The following is a 13,396-nucleotide window of genomic DNA, read 5'->3' on the forward strand; positions in this document are numbered from 1 at the left end:
GCCCTGCGGTGAGCCATACCCGTGCGTGCAGGCGGAGCTGGGCTGCATCCAGGCTGCAGGGAATGAAGATGAGCTTCCTGTGGTTCATCACAGCCTCCTCTCTCTGGGTTCAGCGCACAAAGGATGGGCGGGAAAGGAGAGTTTAATGACTCAGATGTAGGGAACTGGGGCACTCGGGCGTCTTGAAGCAGACGGAAGCCTTCTGATGTGGGCTCCCTAGAGACAGGAAGAAGCATGTGGGAAAATCCTTGGTTATCTTTTCACCTTGTAACCCGAGGAAGAGAACTGCCAGTGCTTGTATAAAAAAACTGATTTTGATTTGTTAACGACCGTACTGCCTGGAATTGTTCAAGAATTATGGCTTCCGGAGAAGGGGACTCTCAGAATCTTGTATGAGAGAAGTGGACAGACCCTTTGAGTTCCTTTGGCTTTTAACTGTGTTTGCCTCAACTTCTCAATTGGATATTAAGTGTTTAAACATGTTACTTAAGCGTCACCTGGAAAGCGACAGGCAGGATAATTGGAATCTGTTTTGCAAGCATTAGATAAGCGATTGTGAATTGTTAACTTTTTAATTAATTTTTATTGGAGTACAGATGCTTTTTAGTTCCTTGGTAGCTTAGGTGGTAAAGAATCTGCCTGCAGTGCAGGAGACGCGGGTTCAATCTCTGGGTTGGGAAGATCCCCTGGAGAAGGGAAAGGCTACCCACTCTAGTATTCTGGCCTGGAGAATCCCATGGACAGAGGAACCTGGTGGGCTACAGTTCACGGGGTCACAGAGAGGCAGACACGACTGAACGACTCACACACACAGTTGCTTTACAGTGTTGTTAGTTTGCTGAACAGCAAAGGCAATCAGCTATACGTATACACGTATCCCCTCTGTTTTGGATTTCCTTCCCATTTAGGTCACCACAGAGCAGCGAGTAGAGTTATAAGGGATTGTGAATTTAAATTTAAAATCCAGGTTGGATTTTAGGAATTATCCCAGGCTTCAGAATTGGTGGTGTGTCTTTTTAAGCAGGCGTGTCCCTGCCTTTATTTAAGGACTTGAGACAGAGTTTCATTGCTTGATCGTAAAAGTCACTGAACTGAGAATTGAGTGGTCACCTGCTTGGCCCCCTGAACAGATTTAGTTTCTACTTTGGTCACGGGACAAATGCTACCCCCTCGGTTTCAAATGACCTTGTGCCTCAGGGCAGCTGAGGCCCCCCTAAATGGGGGAACGTTGTTATTTTCTGGGATCTCGTGACAGGCATTTCTGCCTCTGTCTGCCTCCCCTGCCCTTGAAGGATGCTGTGAGTCACTCTTGCATTTTCCTCGTCCTCTGCCTGAAGGTGCCCGCAGGGTCCTCAGCGGGGCCGCCCCTGCTCGGTCAGATGTGTCACTCGCGTCTAGAGACCCGCTGACCGTCCTGAGCAGGCTTGGCGGGCTGGGAAAGGGGCCAACGCACACCTGTGGGCCTCGGCTCCCTCTTGGTACCTCTTCGTCTGCATTGTTAACCCCTTTTGATCATGTCTTATGTTTTGTTCCCCCTTTGCTTTCTCTTTTCTAGATAAGAATGGAAGTAAAAATCTGGGCAGATTTATTTCTTCTCCCACCAGAGAGAAAGGAAATATTCAGCTCTCTTACTCAGATGGTGATGAGTGTGGTGGTGGCCAGAAGATAATAACAAATATAACACTCATGTGCAAACCAGGTACAAATGAAACACAAAATCAGAAAGCGCGGGGTCTCCTGGGCTCCTGCCAGGGGCGCCCGTGCATTCTCTGTTTGCTGCGTTTTTCCCCGGCCACCGCTGGGACAGCGCGGTAGAGCACTGAGGTCCAGGAGCGTCGTGGTGGCCCCGCTGGATTCTGTCGCCCCCGCCCCAAACCGGCCCAGAGATGGAGAAACCATATGGTGTCCGAGGGGGTCATGTTGCAATTTTCCAGATGAGTTATGCTCTCGGCACGGCTTCCTCTTCCTTAGGCCTGGTGCCGGCCGATCGTGGGGCCCCCTGACTTCCTCCAGAGGGGGAACATCGAGAGCGGCTCAAAACATCGTCCATGACCTTAGCGGGCACACAATAAATACTCCTCTTGATGTGCCTTTATTTATAGGTTCACATTGTTTTCCAGGGGTCAGGATCTATATATATATCTGCACATTTTTTATGTTTCTCAAAACATGGCATTCTGTGAATGCTCTTCTGTGTCTCACAGTCATTATTTATCATCTGTCGGGACTTCCTTGTTGCTGCTGGCTTGGTTTTACTATTTTTACTCATTTTTCTCTATTGTTGGATTAATAACATGTTTCCAGCATTAATTGTGCTGTGACATGTCCCCGCTGCCTCCTGTTGGAAGATTTCCGTTGGATAAATTCCCGGCTGTGAGTTAAGTTCAAGGACCAGGACAGTATTTTTTTTTTTTTTTTTAATTTTGGTTTTTTTTTTTAAGATTGTAAAATATACATAACATGAAGTTTACCATTATAAAGGAGTTGTGAAATACACGTAATCTGAAATTCGCCCCTTTAACCGCAGTTCAGTGGCGTGAAAGCACTTTCCGTTCACATTGTACGTTAGGTATGCTTACACCACCGTCCGTCTGCAAAACCGTCTCGTTCTCCCAGGCTGAAGCTGTGTCCCCATTAAACACTGGTCCACCCGCACCCTTGTCCTGACCCTGTCGGCGTGAGCACTCTAGTGATCTAAGATCAGTATTTATAGAGCTGGTTTGGGAACCATGGAAGCTTCTCGAGACTGGATCAGTGACCAGTCTGTGTGTACCCATCAACAGGTGATTTAGAAAGCGCCCCGGTGCTGACAACCTCCAGGGCTGACGGCTGCTTCTACGAGTTTGAGTGGCGCACGGCCGCAGCCTGCGTGCTCTCCAGGACCGAGGGGAACAACTGCACTGTCTTTGACTCCCAGGCAGGTGCGTGTCCCAGCGCCTGTGGGGCGGCCTCTCCTGCAGCCGCTTCAGCTGGCTTTTGTTTTTTGGCTGCGCTGGATCTTCATTGCTACTTAGGCTTTTCTCTGGTTTCGGGCACCAGGGGGCTACTCTCGAATTGTGGTGTGGGGGCTTCTCATTGCAGTGGCTTCTTGGCTTCTCGTTGTGGAGCGTGGGCTTAGCTGTTGTGCAGCACCTGGGATCCTCCCAGATCAGGGATCAAACCCATGTCTCCTGTGTTAGCAGGCAGATCCTAACCACCGAGCCACCAGAGAAAGCCTGTTTGTCTTCTAACATTTTCTCTTTGAGTGTTTCAGCGTTGATAACCTGCTTCAGAATTTATAGTAAAACTGTTTAACCAGAACTCTGAAAATCTGGTGTTTGAGGCTTACTTGAGATAATGAAAAAACCTCTCTTGGTAGTCATAGTTGAAGTGGGTTTGCTAATCATGAAACCCAAGGAACACGGGAAATAAATCATGTCTGGAAAGACGTTCCGAGTGCTTTTCTGGCCGTGAAACCCACCGTAGCCTTTTCAAGGTCATTGTATTGTGGTTGTGGTCCCGCTTCCCACACACTGGTGGTTCATTCGGCCAGGAATTGTGGGCTCTGACTCGGGCGTTGGGTGAACACGGCAGGAAGGGGTGAGTGAGGTGGTGGTGGTGGAGAAGGCCCGTCCCCAGGGCAAGGTCGGTGGCGTCTCCATGCCGTCGGGCCAGCCCAGCCTCTCCTGCACCCCACGGTCCGACCCGCCTGAGGTGCTTTCGGCTCTTCCTCAGGGTTTTCTTTCGACTTGACGCCTCTCACGAAGAAGGATGCCTACAAGGTCGAGACGGACAAGTATGAGTTCCACATCAACGTGTGCGGCCCAGTGTCCATGGGCGCCTGCCCGCCGGACTCGGGGGCCTGTCAGGTGTCCAGAAGGCAAGTGACCACTCTGCGATCCGGGCGTTCCCTCGGGTGTCCGTGGGCGCCTGCCCGCCAGACTCGGGGGCCTGTCAGGTGTCCAGAAGGCAAGTGACCACTCTGCGATCCGGGCGTTCCCTCGGGTGTCCGTGGGCGCCTGCCCGCCAGACTCGGGGGCCTGTCAGGTGTCCAGAAGGCAAGTGACCACTCTGCGATCCGGGCGTTCCCTCGGGTGTCCGTGGGCGCCTGCCCGCCGGACTCAGGGGCCTGTCAGGTGTCCAGGAGGCAAGTGACCACTCTGCGATCCGGGCGTTCCCTCGGGTGTCCGTGGGCGCCTGCCCACTGGACTCAGGGGCCTGTCAGGTGTCCAGGAGGCAAGTGACCACTCTGCGATCCGGGCGTTCCCTCGGGTGTCCGTGGGCGCCTGCCCGCCGGACTCAGGGGCCTGTCAGGTGTCCAGGAGGCAAGTGACCACTCTGCGATCCGGGCGTTCCCTCGGGTGTCCGTGGGCGCCTGCCCGCCGGACTCAGGGGCCTGTCAGGTGTCCAGGAGGCAAGTGACCACTCTGCGATCCGGGCGTTCCCTCGGGTGTCCGTGGGCGCCTGCCCGCCGGACTCAGGGGCCTGTCAGGTGTCCAGGAGGCAAATGACCACTCTGCGATCCGGGCGTTCCCTCGGGTGTCCCGTGCGCGCGGATGTCGTCCTCCAGGACAGGTCTGCCGCCTGCCGACGTCCTTCCCCAACGAGCCTTTAAACCCCGGGAGGGCCTGGACTAAGGGCATTTGGTTTCCAGAGGAGGGGCAGGACAGGAAGTGGGTGCGTGGGGTTGGGAGGGACCCTCACTTCTGTGCAGTCAGCACTTCTCGGCTGCCTGGGGGGATCTGTGCCCACGCTTCTCCAAGTTCAGTGCAGCGTTAGCTAGATGAAGGGAGCTGGGCCTTGAAGCCGCGGCGCTGACGGTGGATCCGGGTCTGGCGTGGGGGTGGGGTCGCCTTCCCGCGCCCACTGTGTGGAGATCCTCCTGTCCAGGTCCTGGCAACCCCCATGCTCCTAGTGTTGCCCAGCACTGGTCCTGCTATCTTTTCTGAGAAACACTTGGCTTGTTTTAGTGATAGGAAGTCTTGGAACTTGGGACGCAGCAATGCTAAGCTTTCGTATTACGACGGGATGATCCAGCTGACCTACAGGGACGGCACACCCTACAATAACGAGAAGCGCACGCCGAGAGCCACGCTCATCACCTTCCTCTGTGACCGAGACGCCGGAGTGGGTTTCCCCGAATATCAGGTGGGAGTCACAGGTGCTCGTGTGCGTCTGCGTGGCGACAGGGGCCAAGGAGGGAGAGAGAGGTTGTCAGCCTCGTAAAGGCGGGGGAAGAGAAGAAAGCGGGTGAAGGTGGGGCTCGTGACTTTCTGGAACGAGGAAAGCGAGGGAGGTTCTGCTGTAGGTGACACAGGAACTGGGGCGGTCCCCGGGGAGAAGCTGTCATGTTGTCTGGCTTCCGGGACTTATCCAGGAGCCTGTCATGGGCCCTTTATTTAGTAGCAGAGCCGTTATTAGTCTGGTTTCCTGGGTACATCCTCAGCTCCTTTGATTTTAATTAATCCTTTTAGATTTGCCAGGGGACACGGGCAGTGTGTATTTTCTGACCAACAGTGGGCCGTACCACCCTCAGTCACAGCCCTCGACACTGCTGGTTTGGGGTAGATACCACACAAAAGCATCAACAGCCCTGCCTTATTCCCACATAACAAGCTAGAGTTCCATCTTAACTCATTGCTGGGCAATCTTCCTTTTAATAGAACGAGAGGGGATGGGCAAAGGAGATGAACTTGCCTCCGATTCTTACTGAGGAAAAAATGTCCCACCTCTTTCTAAATGCTGGCTTTGGGTAACGAGTCCCCTTCTCTGCCATTCTTCCCGTGTGTGTGTGTGTGTGTGTGTGTGTGTGTGTGTCCCGAGATTAGGAGGAAGATAACTCTACATACAACTTCCGGTGGTACACCAGTTACGCCTGCCCGGAGGAGCCGCTGGAGTGCATCGTGACTGACCCCGTCACACTGGACCAGTACGACCTCTCCAGGTGAGGCAGGCCCGCCTGCCCTTGGCCTGGCCCCGTCCAGTTAGGGCCAAGGTCACTTAGGCCCTGCCGGTGGACATGTCCCTGAGACCATGAGAGAGCGTGCAGGATCAGGGTGGGGAGCTCCAAGCTGCATGAATTCTAATGATCTGGGAGCCTGCGCAGGATCAGCCAGTGTTTGCCCAGCACAAACCTCCGTCTTCAGCTGCATCCTTCAGAGTGATGCCTGTCACTGCAGAGGTGTGGGGGCAGTCCCAAGTATGCGGAGAGGTCTGTGTCTTGTAAGGCTAGAGAGGAGGCGCGGTGGGCCAGCCTCTGGGGGGGTTTGATAGGCAGTGCACCTTCCCTTCTTATTTCTCTAACCACTTAGAAATGAATCATCGGGCCGAAAGCTGTCGGCTGGAAAAAGCGTGCGTTTCCCCCTTGACCTTTCAGGCTAGCGAAATCCGAGGGCGGTCCTGGGGGAAACTGGTACTCTCTGGACAACGGCGGGGCGCGCAGCACGTGGCGGAAGTACTACATCAATGTGTGTCGTCCCCTGAACCCGGTGCCAGGCTGTGACCGCTACGCGTCCGCCTGTCAGATGAAGTACCAGGGCGAGCAGGTGAGGCGGCCCTCCCCGCCCTCCCGAGCCCAGGGCTTGGCAGTAGAGGGTGGAGGGGTCTGAGTGGGTCTGGCTCGCGCCAAGAAGCCCCTTGAGACAGATAAGGGGGGTCTCGCTGCAAACTCACCTGCCCCACCTTCCCAGAGATGCAATCACACTTGAGTCGTTGCTCAGATTTAAAATGAAAAAAAAGAAAAAACAAAACAAAACCCCTGGGTGTGGGGAACCGCCTCTGCTCACGGTTCTCAGCAGACGAAGTGACTCTGAACAGCAGACATTTATCAAGGAGAGTTTAAGCTTCCAAAAGCTCTTGCTTCTGGACTGATTAGAGGGGACGCCTGCTTGGCAGATCCAAGCGCCAGCTCTTCTTGCCCGGGTGCAGGCTGCACTCTGTCATTCGATGGAATGCAGTCACCGCCAGAACCTTGGTAACGCTCCCCTGGGTGCCTTGTTGTACACAGCGCATCTTAAAATAAAGATGTCTGTGTGCTTCTTTAAAAATAGCATGTCGAGGATGTACTTTTCCCGGGGTCCGTTACACGGCAGCTCAGAGATGATTTCAGGGAAGCTGACGGGCGCACCCTGCTGGTTGAGTGGAGCGTGGTGGTGTGTTGGCGTGCACTTGGGCACGTGTGTGCTCTGGGTTGGAGCAACGGCCTCCAAGGACAGTCTGCTCTCATTATTCATGGATTCTGTATTTGCAAGCCGTCTACTCGCTACCGTTCATTCGTGACCCCAAATCAGTGCCCGGGTGTTCTCACGGTCTGTCGTGGACATGTGCAGAGAGGCCTGGCATGGCTCTGCATTTTTGTCTCGGTTCTGCTACCCAGACGTCCAAACAACGGAGGCGAGAGGGGGCGGGCAGTGTGGTGGCCGGACAATCCTGGCTCCTGGCCACACGTGGACCGGGCTTGGTCCTTCCTCGAATGCCTGGGAGAGGAGTGGCCTTGGATGGGTTGCTTAACATGTCTGAACTGCATTTTCACTTTTGTGAAATAAAAAGGATCTACCAGGGTTTTGAGGCATCAGGATCGAAGTCTGTGAGAGATAAATGTCCGTAGAGATAAACGTCCCCCCTCCCTCTGTGTGCGGGGAGCGGATTGGTTCTAGGGTCCTGGCTGGTCCCCAGAACCCGAGGATGCGCAAGTCCGTGATGCGCAGTGTCGCAGTGTCTGCACACGCCCTGGTGCACATCCGCCCCGTGGTTTCACAGCGTTTGACACAGTGTCAGTGCTGTGCTAGTAGACGTGGGTGGCTAATGGAAGTTTTGCTTTTTGGAGCTTTCTGGGATTTCTTTCCCCTGAGTGTTTTCCATCTGAAGTTGGTTGAACCTGCAGATGCAGAACCTGTGGGTTTAGAGGGCGGACTGTGTTTCCCCTCTGCAGAGGAGTGGTGGTTCGAATTCGCTAATCCAGCATCTGTGGCAAATCTGTAGGACACACCTGCTGTGCATAATGAAACACCCACTGTGTCAGTAGTGAAGAACACAGTTGGTCTCTCCAGAGGGAAAGCTAACAGCCACGTGTGTTCGCAGGGCTCGTACTCTGAGACCGTCTCCATCAGCAACCTGGGGGTGGCGAAGACGGGCCCCATGGTGGAGGACAGCGGCAGCCTGCTCCTGGAGTACGTCAACGGCTCCGCCTGCACCACCAGCGACCAGAGGCGCACCACCTACACCACCAGGATCCACCTTGTCTGCTCTACCGGCAGCCTGGTGAGGGGGGCGGGGCAGCGCCGTGGCCTCGTTTGGTCGGGCTCCTCTATCTCTGCATGGGACTCGGGTTCTGCTTGCTTCTACTTCAGGTCCGAATGTGCTGCAGACTCGGGGAGGCCAGGGCCACGGCAGTGGTGCTTCTGCACCTGTCCTCCTCCAGGTTACGCCCAAGCCCTACGTGCTGGCTTGGGATGCACACTGCAAGGTGTTCCCTTAGACATGAGCTTTCTCTCTGAGCCACACAGACGCCGTCCTGCATGTGAGTTTCTGTGAGTTCTGGAGGGCCCCACAGTTCTGTGATCTGAGGGCCACACCCCATAGCAGAAGAGGTCTTAGAGATGGCTTGGTCCAAACACCATGGTTCACAGATGAGGGGATGGAGGCCGGGCCCTGTGGGTGGACACCGACAGAATAATAACGAGCGGTCTGTTGGGAAAGCAGGAATGAAATCTCCAGGCTGGGAAATGGAGGAGGTGACGGAGGCTGCAGGCAGGCCTGAGCTCCTTAGCCAGGGCTGAGCAGAAGAGAAAACACGACGCACGGATGCTTTGGGGTCATTATATACAGTCTACGCTTTTCTTTTTTTTTAACTTTTATTTTGTATTGTGGTTTAGCCGATTCACAGTGTTGTTGATGGTTTCAAGTGGACAGCAGAACGATTCAGCCGCACAGTTCTGAGTCTCCATTCTCCTCTGAACTCCCCTCCCACCCAACGTGGCCACTTACAGTTGAGCAGAGTCCCCTGTGCCACGACGCGGGTCCTTGTTGGTTATCCATCTTAAATACAGGAGTGTGTGCATGTCCCTTCAAACTCCCTAACTGTCCCTTCCCCCTGTCCTTCCCGCCTGGGAAGCCTAAGTTCATTCTCTTAAGTCTGTGAGTCCATTTCTCTTTTGTAAATAACTTCATTTACTGTGTCATTTCGTTTTAGAGTCCGCATGTAAGGGGTGTCTCACAATATTTCTCTTTCTCTGTCTCACTTCACTCATTCCCTGCTGGTTTTTAAAAAGCAATGTGGTAGAAGATATATCAGTATAACACAAAATTTACCATCTTAGCCATTTCTAGGTGTAGAGTTTAGTGGCATTGATGCTGTCACAGTGCTGTGGACCCATCACTGGGTCCATTTCCACCGTGTCCATTGTTATTCTAAACCTAATTGCTTTTTTTTTTAACCTGGAGTTTTACATTTACGGTTGCATCACGTGTTTTTTGAGCAGTCACCGAGCCCTTCGATGGACGTGCAGTGGGGATGATAGAGGTGCTTCGAAAGGGTTAGTTGCAGCGTCCTCCACTTCGGTGGACATGTTACTGGCCCAGTGAGTCCATTCCACCTAGCAGGCGGGGGGCTCGGTCACTTCCATCCTAGTCATCTTACAGACGTCAAGTTCTCTCTGTCCTTTGCCAGCACACGATTTTTTTCCCAGGAGATCACGTCTTAAGAGCTTAAGAAAGTTGCCCTGATAAGGGGAGGAGAAGGCTGGCGGGCTGAGCTCGGCTTGTACAAGCAAAGCTTCGCATAGCTAAGCCATAAACACACACTGATAAGCGTGAGCTGGGCTTCCCGAGTTCTGCTCTCAGCGCCAGGAAGGAATGCTGGCTGAGCAGCTGGGACCTCGCTGGCCGCCTCCGGGGCCCCTCCGAACCCCACCCTGGGCCCCCTCTCCCCTCTGCTGGGCCTCATCCCCCTCCACTCCCCTCTCTGGAATCTCTTTGTGGTGGAGATACTGGACAATTCTAGGAAGCCCTCTCAGACCCTTATTTTTTTAGCTTCCCTGTGTCATCCTATTTGGACGGTGTTTTTCAGTTTTCACAGCGATTTCACGTTGTTACTGTATCCCTCAGCACCGGTCCATGGCCTGGTGCATTTCGTGGGCCCAGGCAACACGGAGCGAACAGAGAGCCACGTCTCCAGGGGTGCTGTGCTGCAGTCCTCCCCGGGCTCTTCACAGCCACGTGGTGGGGCTGCAGGGACAGGCGTGTTTGCAGTTCACCGTGGGTGATGCCGCAGCGGAGAGGGTGGGGAGGCGTGGGGACTAGCGGCTGTGTCCCCTTCCCCCGCGTGTCTGGCTGGGTGGCTCAGCTTCTCCATGACTCCCCTTCCCCCACCAAGTCCTCTGTCAGGGAGGGTGGCGGAGGTCCCCCCCTGAGACTGATCACACCCTGGGTGTCTGGCCGGCTGTGGAGACTGTGCCCGTGTGGGAGCTGATGCGGCTCATGTTCGAGCACACCTCACCCCGTCAGCCAGCCTTGCCTGGGTCCGCAGTGGCGTGGCTGTGCTCGTGTGCACCTGGCCCGTGGGCCCAGCTGTTCTGTGTCTGGGTGTAGTTGAGTTCAGTTCAGTCTCTCAGTCGTGTCCGACTCTTTGCAACCCCATGAACCGCAGCACGCCAGGCCTCTCTGTCCATCACCAACTCCCGGAGTTCACTCAAACTCATGTCCATTGAGTCAGTAGTGCTATCTGACCATCTCATCCTCTGTCGTCCCCTTCTCCTCCTGCCTTCAATCTTTGCCAGCATCAGGGTCTTTTCAAATGAGTCAGCTCTTCGCATCAGGTGGCCAGAGTATTGGAGTTTCAGCTTCAACATCAGTCCTTCCAATGAACATTCAAGACTGATTTCCTTTAGGATGGACTGGTTGGATCTCCTTGCTGTCCAAGGGACTTTCAAGAGTCTTCTCCAACACCACAGTTCAAAAGCATCAATTCTTCAGCGCTCAGCTTTCTTTATAGTCCAACTCTGGGTGTAGAATGGTGTTCAAAAGCGCAGTCTCAGACTCTGACCCAGATTTGGATCCCAGTTCTACCATTTACTCTTGGTGTGACCCCCCAGGTAGATTAACTGGCATTCACGTGTAAGAGAGAGCAGTCTCCTTAGTAGGAAGGATGACATCCTCATCAGTTGAGGCAGGTTAACTCCTCACCTGCTCCGCTGTATGTTAATCCACCGACTTGAATTCTTATTATCCCACTAGTGTTCTGGTGGTTAGAGCATGTTTCATGGCCTTGAGTTGACTTGTATCCCGGATTTGGCCTTTCAGTATACCCATCCCATATTTTCTCTCAACTGGGAGTGTGTGGTCAGCTTCCTGTGGAACACGGCGGCAGCCTGTCCTATCCGAATCACCACGGACATAGACCAGGTACGGGTGGGGTCTTGGGCCCGCCCTTCTGGCCCCGCCCCCTCCCTCTGGCCCCACCCTTCCCTCCGGCCCCGCCCTGCATCCCGGTCCCACCCCTCCCTCTGGCCTCTTAATCCCTGCCTGGACAGCAGGCGTTTGGAAGGGGTCCTGTGTTCCCCGCCCTCTGCCCTGGCTCACCTCCCATCCTGGGATGAGAACCAGGACTTCCCTTCTGCTCCCCAGTTTCCCAGACCCCGCCCTCCCTCTCCCTCCCGCTGTCCCTCCGGCCTCACGGGGGCCCGGGGCACTCTGCCACTGTGGGGACAGAGGCTTAATTTCACATCACGGCCACACCCGGGATGCGTCGGTGGCCCCTCGGCCGTAGGCTACGGCCCGGGTGGCTCACGTGGCGCTCGAGGTTTTCGCGCTCTGACCCCAGCCACGCCCCTGCCTCTGCCTTGCTTGCTGTCCTCACCTCCCTTTTCAAGTCTCCTCTGAGTGGCAGAGGTCCCCCAGAGGAGTGTACCCGGAGCATGCGGGTGGGAGCCCACGGGCCCCTGCCCGCCGGCAGGGCTTTCTGAAGCCCCTGTGCCGGTCTTTGCGTAGGGTGGGCGGGGTGGAAAGAAGACACGGGGAGGGGGCTCACTGCGCCTCCTAGAATTGAAGAGAGACAGGGAGTTATTTGTGGATCTCTAATGGACCTGTCTCTGATTTGGGTCCCCCTGATAGCTCAGTTGGTAAAGAATCCGTCTGCAATGCAAGAGAGCCCCGGTTCGATTTCTGGGTTGGGAAGATCCCCTGGAGAAGGGATAGGCTATTCCAGGGCTTCTCTGGTGGGTCAGATGGTAAAGAATCCATCTGCAATGTGGGAGACCTGGGTTTGATCCCTGGGTCAGGAAGATCCCCTGGAGAAGGGAAAGGCTACCCACTCTAGTATTCTGGCCTGGAGAATTCCATGGACTGTCTAGTCCATGGGGTGGCCAAGAGTCAGATACAACTGAGCGGCTTTCACTTCACTTATGATTCCTCACTTTTCCTCGGGGCTCAGCCGTGGTCTTGTTCGGGTGAATACAGCAGTCTCAGGGTCTCAGGGGAGGGCGGCACCGCTGAGCTTCTGTCCCACCTGGGGCGCCTCAGATGCGGCACCAAAAGGGGCCATGAGCTCGCCCGGGGCTGCTTCTCCTATGGGGTCAGTGCCAGACAGGCGTGGGCGATGCTCTGTCCCTGCCATGTCCTCCGGGACTGGGTTTGAATGTGCCTCTTCGCCCCTTTCATTCCCGCAGGTCTGCTCCATCAAGGACCCCAACAGCGGGTACGTGTTTGATCTGAACCCACTGAACGATTCCCGAGGATACGTGGTCTCGGGCATCGGGAAGACGTTTCTGGTAAGACTTGCGGGGTGCACTCTGATTTGCCTTGGAAGGATGGGAGGAGGCACAGAGCTCACCCTCATCTCGTGACAGGGGAGGCAGGTGTCCTTAGGAGCCTCCCAGGGCATGGATGGCAGCCCTCGCCCAGGAGGAGGCAAGGAGTCCAAGTGTAAGTGGAGATGAGGTGAAACCCTTGCCCCTCCTGCTCTGCAGATGGGAACTAGGAACAGAAGATGGGCTGCTCCTGGTCCTGGCCCTACATCTGGCCTGGTGGTCCCAGGCCAGCAGCATGCACATGGCCTGCGAACTTGTGGCCAGGGCAGCATCTCAGGGGTGGGGCCCAGCAGGCTGGTTCTCATGCCCACTGGGGTTTCGAGTCCCTGGTCAAAAGGAAATGTTGATCACGCTTGCCTGTAAAAGGGAGACGAGCTGATGGCGTGCTCCAGAATCTTCAGACAGCCCTTCCTTTGTGGGCGGCCCTGGCAGTGTGTCTGGAGCAGCGAAGAGGAGAAACTCCACTTAGTGTGTTCCATTATAAACTAAGCACTGTTGGACAGAGAGAGGTTTTTAAAAATCTGTATTTTGGTTTAACTTTTCCTAGCAGAACCCACGCTGGAAGAAGAGAGTAACCTTTGAAGCGGGGGTCTCATCCCAAAGGAAGCTGGGAT

At 54.9% G+C, this 13,396-nt stretch overlaps 1 protein-coding gene across 1 annotated transcript in view; it reads left to right on the forward strand.

Annotated features, from left to right (window-relative positions):
* The window catches only part of IGF2R (insulin like growth factor 2 receptor), a 103,312-nt gene that overhangs the window by 51,909 nt on the left and 38,007 nt on the right, over positions 1–13,396 (forward strand). The window contains exons 13-21 of the mRNA XM_061428479.1: positions 1,556–1,699; positions 2,784–2,921; positions 3,715–3,859; positions 4,950–5,127; positions 5,808–5,923; positions 6,356–6,524; positions 8,059–8,238; positions 11,278–11,379; positions 12,642–12,743. Of these exons, the coding sequence (XP_061284463.1) occupies positions 1,556–1,699; positions 2,784–2,921; positions 3,715–3,859; positions 4,950–5,127; positions 5,808–5,923; positions 6,356–6,524; positions 8,059–8,238; positions 11,278–11,379; positions 12,642–12,743 (1,274 nt within the window). The remainder of the gene's footprint in view (positions 1–1,555; positions 1,700–2,783; positions 2,922–3,714; positions 3,860–4,949; positions 5,128–5,807; positions 5,924–6,355; positions 6,525–8,058; positions 8,239–11,277; positions 11,380–12,641; positions 12,744–13,396) is intronic.

Source organism: Bos javanicus, chromosome 9 (genome assembly GCF_032452875.1).
Source record: "Bos javanicus breed banteng chromosome 9, ARS-OSU_banteng_1.0, whole genome shotgun sequence".
NCBI classification, from domain to species: domain Eukaryota; kingdom Metazoa; phylum Chordata; class Mammalia; order Artiodactyla; family Bovidae; genus Bos; species Bos javanicus.